Source organism: Leptodactylus fuscus, chromosome 5 (assembly GCF_031893055.1).
Source record: "Leptodactylus fuscus isolate aLepFus1 chromosome 5, aLepFus1.hap2, whole genome shotgun sequence".
In the NCBI taxonomy this organism is placed as follows: Eukaryota; Metazoa; Chordata; class Amphibia; order Anura; family Leptodactylidae; genus Leptodactylus; species Leptodactylus fuscus.
This window is the reverse complement of record NC_134269.1, coordinates 94,982,706-94,990,844: the sequence shown is the minus strand read 5'-3', so window position 1 is coordinate 94,990,844 and position 8,139 is coordinate 94,982,706. Positions and strand designations below refer to the sequence as shown.

General features: G+C 42.6%; 1 protein-coding gene across 2 annotated transcripts in view; it reads left to right on the top strand.

The window, feature by feature from the left end:
* Positions 1–8,139, top strand: part of CIB2 (calcium and integrin binding family member 2) — a 67,442-nt gene that overhangs the window by 11,172 nt on the left and 48,131 nt on the right. Inside the window, exon 1 of one of the 2 annotated variants that reach the window (XM_075273866.1) lies at positions 5,975–6,289. The exons of the other annotated variant lie outside the window; for it this stretch is intronic. Coding sequence (XP_075129967.1) covers positions 6,239–6,289 — 51 coding nt within the window. The 5' untranslated portion in view covers positions 5,975–6,238. Of the gene's footprint in view, positions 1–5,974; positions 6,290–8,139 lie in introns of those variants that run through there. 2 annotated transcript variants of the gene reach the window in all.

Sequence of the window (8,139 nt, the reverse complement as noted above, 5' to 3'; positions counted from 1 at the left end):
CACAGACTTTTTTAAGTGGTGCAGAGCAGTAGGACTCTTATTTTGGTATCTATGTCCCTAAAGGAGTTGCCCAGGCAAAAAATTTATATTTTAAATTGGCCGGCGGAGGTGAAAACCCCCCAACATACCTGTTCCCAATGCCGCCTGGCCCAGCCCTGCTGGTCTATTGTTGTCTTCCAATGCAAGTCCCCACCAGACGTGACCACTGAGGTCAATCAACAGAAGGGACCCGGGATGTCACAGCCCGTGTCTAGAAGACGCTGGGGCACCAGGGCAGGACCGCGATGGAAGGACCTCAGAGCATTGGGGACAAGTGAGTATGATTTTTTTTTTTTTTTAACCTACCTCAGCCTATTTTAAAAATAATTTTTTGTCTGAACAACCTCCTTAAGGCTGAGTTCACACGGAGTTTTTTGATCAGGAATCAGCCTCCAAAAAAAGCCTCCCCAATATTATTTAAAGGAGTTGTCCAGGACAATTTACTTTTTATTTTAATCTGGGAAAGGTGAGAAAAAACCAAACATACAAAAAAAAATACATACTCGCCTGTCCCCAGTGCCTCCCAGTGTGGTCCTGCCACGCCACCGTTTCTTCCGGCAGAAGTCTCATGCCGCACAAGACTGATGAGGCCAAGCAGCAGCCTCAGAGAAGGACATGGGACGTCTACCTATGATGTTACTACCTGGGATGTTTCATGTCCTTTCTCATCAGTCAGCTAACTCTAGTATATTGCTCCCCTTTGCCTGATACCAACAAATTGCCAGGGTCCAGCTAGCACCACCATTTTGTGTGTGTGTGTGTGTGTGTGTTGTTTTTTTTTCTGTGAACTTCCGCTAAGTTCACACCTGCGAGTTCACACCTGCGTTCGGGTTTCTGTTCAGTGGGTCCACTTGGGGACCCCCCAGTGGAAACCTAATCTGTTTAAAAAACAGTTACCTTGTAAATCCGTGGACCCCATAGACTATAATGGGGTCCGCCATGTTTCCGCCCAAAAAGAGTGGAAAATTCTGCTTGCAGGACTTTACTCTCCACATTTCAAAGCAGAATGTGGAAAGGAATCCCCAGGCAGAGTGCGGGTGCAGGTATGAACCTAGCCTAACTTGCATCACTGCATCTGTTGAGGTGCTCCACCATTTTACAGATTGTCAGAGTCACCTATGAAGTGATCTGGCAGCGATTGAGACCAACAATGATTTCAGTGCTCATGAAAGAAGAATGGTTTTGGATTGCTAAGGGATTGTGCATAGTTTCCTAACTGTGTAGGTGTGTTTGATGGAAGCAATGTCGGGTTGGAGCTGACCAGTAGAATTTGTTCTGGGGGCCCACGATACAGCCAAATGCAAATTTTAGCTGGCTCATATTTGTTAGGCTTGCTACTTACCGTTTGCCTTAGATTACTACCCTTTTACCTCTATGAGTAAGATGATTGGTGATGAGGGTTGCACAGTGACATTAACACCTTCACACAAAATCATGTACATGATTAGAAATGAGGGGCTGTATGGAGAGGGCTCAGGAGCTGTCCGCTCCATACTCTGGGAAGTTGGCTTTATAATACAGCCAGCAGCCACCGCTAACAGCCACGATCGATGCTGGAACTTATCACAGCTGCTAACACTAGATCCACAGCATCAAAAATATTAGTTAAATTGTAATAATAAAATAACATTGCTGGGACCCCCCAGTGGAAACCTAATCTGTTTAAAAAGCAGTTACCTTGTAAATCCGTGGACCCCATAGACTATAATGGGGTCCGCCATGTTTCCGCCCAAAAAGAGTGGAAAATTCTGCTTGCAGGACTGGAAAGGGATCAGAGGACTATGGTATCTATTGTAAAGGGACTTAGGCGAGTAAGCTACCAAGCTTGGTCTGCTGTGCAGTCTTACTTCACTCACACTTACCAGGACGCATCTCCTGGGCCAGCTCATCTCATGCCCAGTCCTTGCAGAAGCAGTTGTAGTACACTCCATAGACAGCACATGGTTAATAGCCTTTTATCATTCATTATTTAGACTTCTGTGGACTACATCATGTTGTAAAATTCGACAGGAAAGTTTACAGGCCATGCCCCCTTTAACACAAAGCCACATCCCCCTTTTAGAAACCCCACACCTCCTGTCACCCAGAGTGTTTCCTGTGCCCCTTAGGATAGGACATTAATATTACATCTGCAGGGTTGGACAGCTAGGACTCCTGCAGATCAGCTATTCAGTAACAGAATGGCTACTTGTTAACATGCTTGAAGCTTTGCTTCTCACCTACTGTACAATGTACCATGCTGCAATAGATAAACCAACCTAACGGGTGTAACTACTGTGGTAGCTGCAGTAGCGGCAGCCACAGGGCCTGGGATGTTAGGGGGCCCAGTGGCAGCTGCTACCGCTGCAGAATTTTTATTTATTTTTTTTTTATAAATAAGCCGCTACCAGCTGGAGTAACCCCAGCCGTTAATGGGCCCTATTTACTTACCGATCCAGGCTCCTGATCACGGCCGCCGGTGCTTCTCCATCTGCGTAGGCTGTGAGCAAGAGTCAGGATCAGTAAGTGAGGCCATAGGCTTGCGAACCCCACAAACACTGCTATCATTATACTCGGGGGGTGGGGGGGTCTTTTCAGACCCCTCCGAGTATAATTATCAGAGGGCTAGGAGAGGTGAGGGAAAATAAAAAACACTATTACTTACCTCTCCTGGACACCAGAAGGCTTCAGGCCTACTTGGTGATGTCACGTAGGCCGGACTTGCGTCCTTATTAGTGTTGAGTGAGTAGTATTGGATTGAATACCTCGCCGCCATAGGAATGCGTATAAGCGGCCAAACATCAAGGGGTTAAACGCCCATCACTGTCCCCAAACAGTAAAATAGTCCCACACAATGTTGAATATTAGTACGGTACTAAGGATTGTGAGGGACTGGAGAATAGAGATATAAGTACTGCACTCACACTTACCTCTCACTGCCTGAAACTTACCACCTGCAACAAGAAAGAGGTTGTGCAGTTTTAAAACCGGGTCAGAGCTCCTGAGAGCTGGGGAGACCCGGCTGCATTTGTGCCTGTTCTGTGTACATTAGGTTCCTCTCCTGGTTTTGGCTTACAAACGCTGATGTAGATTGACCAAATACTGACCTGTGCCTAATCCTACATGCATGCAAATGTGATAACGGCACTCATAGCTCATGGATGATATCAACAGACAAAAATAAAAGATCAGGAATATCATAGTGTTTGGTTGTGGTAATTTCTTGATTCATGAAGTACATCATGCATTGTCAACCAGCAATATGTGTGAAAGCCCGCTTCAGGACCACTGCAGTATACTATTTCCAGATACTATGCTGCTGGCTTACAATAGATATAGGATTTTATTGCATTGAAAACCCTGGAAAGTTAGCTCTACTGTTTCACTTCCAGGTATTGTACTTTAGGGGTATCATTTATTCATGAGTCCTGCCCCTTGTGATCACCCCTATGCTTGTGTGATATAAGAGACCTGTTTACATAGAATATATTGTAGAAGAATCGAGTTACATGGCAGATGACACACCACAAATACACAATTCTATTGTAGTTAATGTTATGTAACACAGGCATGACATAACATACTACTCCTGAGCCTTTTGTCATGAATGTTGCATATATGAACAGACCGTGCACCAAGCATATGTGCCTTATCAAATATTTCTAGAACGTGTCAAAATGAATGTGGCAGGAGTCTATGTGTTTATGGCAAGACTGTTAGGGCCCCTTCACACGGCGTAAGCGCGCCGTTCATTTAGACACGTATACACGTGTCAGAGTGAGCGCTGTAAAACAGAATCCCATTGATTTCAATGGGTGCCGTCTTATGCGCACTACACATTGAAATCAATGGGATTCTGTTTTACAGCGCTCCGTTTACGTGCAGAATGAGCGGGGCATTACTCAGTGAGAACGGAGCCTAAAGGCTCGTTCACATCTGCGCCCGGTCTCCGTTCTGCAAGTTTCCGTTTCCTGCACAAAACAAAGGCAGGAGACGGAAACCTGCAGAACTCTTTCAGACCCATTCATTTGAATGGGTTTGAAAGATGTCCAGCCGTGAGCGGCGGTGAGCGTTTTATGCTCTCCGCCACAAAACCGTTTTTTTTTAAATCGGACACAGAGTCGGACATGCAGTACTCTGTGTCTGGTTTAAAAAAACCGGTTTCGCGGCGGAGAGCGTAAAACGCTCACCACCGCTCACGGCTGGACTCGGCATGACAGATTTCCGTCCTCTGCATGCAGAAGACGGAAACCACAGAACGGACTGCCGAACGCTAGTGTGAACCTAGCGTCAAGTAGGTTTTGTTTTGAGGGTTTTAGTCACAGCATGTAGATGAGATCTGTTTAAAGGCTGCAGTGAAAAAGCGCTGCAGGAAAAACTGCGGCAGAAACGCATTGCAGTTTTTCCCGCAGAGCTTTTCACAGAAAGTCTGCACAGGTTTTCTCTGTGGACTTTTTGCTTCAATTATACCTACAGGGAAACTGCCGGCGTTTCCGTAGGTATAATTGATATGCTGCGATTTCCCAAAAAAGTGTGTATGGGATTCGCTAGACTGTAAAACTTGCAGTTTTTGCCGTGACATTCACGCCACATGGGGCGCCGGCCTAAATCTCTTCCAGGCCGAGGCCCCATGTTGCAGAAAAGTTGCTTTTTTTTGCTGCAGATTTTTCTGCTTTTTTTGAGGAATGGCCACATAAAGAATGGGATACACATATAGGAAGCTCTTATACTTTTTCCTACTGCTCATCCCACTCCTGACTTTGGTACAAAAAACTGCAGCAAAATCTGAAGCAAAAAAAGTTGCAGATACCTGGTACAGTTGTGAATATACAATCAGTTTATTGTTGAGGGCTGTGGCATAACTAGGAATGGCGGAGCCCTGTGGCAAACTTTTCACATGGAGCCTCCCCTACCAATGCCGAAGACACCGACCGACCCCCCATCCTTCCCGCATTTCTGCACACAGTATGATGCCCCATAGCAGCCCCTGCCCACAGTATTATGACCCATTGTGGACACTATGAACAATTATTATACTCTGGGTTGTTTTCTGAAACCCAGGGGGGGATACAAACATAAAAAACACTGTTATTTACCTCTCCCTGGCTCCGGTGCAGTCCCTGCTGATGTCAGCCATCTTCAATGATGTATGGGACGTCACGTGACCCGGGGCCTGCGTCGCAACGCATAAGAACACAGGTCCCGATCATGTGACATCATGGACATCACACCTACAGGGAAACTGCCGGCGTTTCCGTAGGTATAATTGATATGCTGCGATTTCCCAAAACTATTGGCCATACACAGTAATAAGGTGTATGGCCAATAGTTGTCCTTATCTTCCCCCCTCTAAGGAATGCCTAGTACATTCCTATACATTTGTATAATTTCACTGGGGAACTGCATTGATCTAATAATAGCAATGTATAATAAGTAATTTTACCTTAATTTTTCCAAGGGGAGGGGTATCTGGGACCCATAGGCATAGTGCTGGATAGAATAACTCTCATCCTGTTACAATCCACAGCCAGTCTCCTTTTTCCATCTCTGTATTGTAATGGTGGAGACCATACTGCTGTGTACATAACAAAGGTCCCTCTCTGTAATATTATTGATTCTGGAGTCAAGGGACCTGATGAATGAAGTCATTCCTAAAATGCATTGCTTGAGAAAGCAGTACTAGTGTGGATTACCTCTATTCATTCCTTTATAGACTGCAACAAAATATTTACCACACACCTACAATACCACTTATGTAATACCACATATAGCTTTTCTTTATATTTTTATAGCTATATTGATGTTGTCTATTACATTTATAGACAAGCTTGAGATGAAATTGCAACTCTGCATGTACAGTAGGATCTGCTTTCCTAGCGCCCCTTGTGGCTGCTTGTAGATTTGCTGATAAGTGTCAATTCAGAGGGAGTGTCTTGTTCTTATTGATGCACAGGGAGGCACATAAACCATGCACAGATGATCTGAAGGCAAGGAGCTGCGAGCATTCAATGTAACCCGCTTTAACCCTTGAGCACCTGAGCCAGGACGTCTTCTATAGCTGATGGATGTTTCCTAAGGTTTTGCATTGCTGAAGAAGCTTATGCAGCTGATGCCCCTTATTACCCTTGCTGCCTCCGTTAATGCCAATGCCTGCACTAGGTAGCCCTCCTACTCCTCCCTGTGTGATGCATTTCAGGAGACTAAGGATCCCTCATCTATCATGGGAAATAAGCAAACTATATTTACTGATGAACAGTTAGATGCCTACCAGGTAAGATTCACCAAACTGTATAGAACATGGGTGTATGGTATGGAAAGATCTAGCTGTGCTCATAAAACATCCTTTCAGAAATTTCATGAACAGTAATTTACTATGTGTGAAAATATATATATATATTTTTTTTTTTTTTATTTTAATTTTTTTTTTTCTGTATGTTTGTTGCAGATATATAGCATGCATTTTATGTAATGTTCATATGCTTATTGAACTTTAGTATATAGCAAAGTGTAGTGGGGTGTGTTCTATTTCTTGTATATTTTATATCCATTAATAAATCTTTATTGGCAACATGTATTACCATATTGTGTATGAACTATGTCCAAACTTCATTAACTTGTTGTGATGCGCAACCATACAGTTTAGACAGGAAATGATATGTTACTGTAGTGTGAGTCACATAGAAGAATCACTAAGGAGATGGCCGGATAACATCAGAGAAAGGCAGTGTCCAGCGAAATTGTGTGAAGGCCATGGTGAGTGGATCACATTGTGTCAGCTGCAGAGGTGGAGTACAGAGATTGTATAGCATAAAGGAAGACTTGGGGATTGGCTTAGGGTAGCAGTTTGGATAAAGTTGTACGTGCAAGATTTATGTTGATTTGAGACAATTTGCTGGGAAGGATATTTTATATAATATAATGTTTAGTTAATATCTATGTCATTGTGCACTTAAGCTAACTGGCCTTGTCCTCAATGAGGATATAATATGATCAGGATTGCCCTCCACCATCCAGAGTAGAAACTGCTCTTGGAGGACTGCTAGCATCTACCAAAATCTATGGATACTTACTGATTTCAATGGGCACAGCATGCAAAGCTTTAAGATATTGCAGCTTTATTGGCCTCTAATCTTATATAGAGGATCGACACATCACCTGCTATCAGTTTATGAGAGGAGGAGCTCAATTCAACACTTTTATTATACTTAGCATGTAGCAAAACTCTTCTAGGCATCGCAAAGCCGACAAGGCCATACAACATGTATTTTAACCTAGCACAGGACTGCAGTCCTTGAAAAATAGGAAATAGATTACATAGCCTGCCTTTTATTATGTGTTTTCATTTTTCCTATTACCGGCATATTATATTACATGAATAATTCCCACACATGTAAAGGTTATAAAATAAAATTTATAAAACTTTGTATTGGAATACAAAAATAAAATTATTGACATAGACCATAAATGGAAAGGGGAAACATAGTAGCCACATAAAGTATTAGCAAGTCATGGCAATAGTTAAATGTTTCAATCATGAATAAAGGTACAGAGGTTTGAAATGTGCAAATATATTAGAGTACAAAGACATGTCAGATAGGGAAGAAAAATGACCAAACACTTAAACTGATACCCAAAGGTCTGGGAAGAACAGTATAAAAATGTCAAAGAAATTGTAACCTACCAATCATTGCACTAACCATACGACATAAGAAACCTCATGTACTGAAATAACATCCCACAAAGTAACCTACATAACACAACGCAAATGTACCCGGATGTGTGATTCTCCCTAAACAGGCTTTGTCAGGGGCTTTAATTTTAGGAAACTGTTTATGACTAGTAGAAGGTTGATTGACATCTGTTACCAGACTTGGCTAAATATCAGAAGATGGATAACATTACAACATCCAATCTGAGTTAGTCAAAATTATTTAATTGATGCTTTTATTGTAATGTTTGTTATTGAGTTGTCTAATTTATTGGCGATTATCTCAAGTAGTTTATATTATATAACCTGTTCTTTTCTATATTTTTACTATATGTGTATCTTAGCTTACACCAAGACAGTATGATTCGGTGAGGTGACATTAAATGATAGCTTTCTTTGTGAAGGGAAAGGAT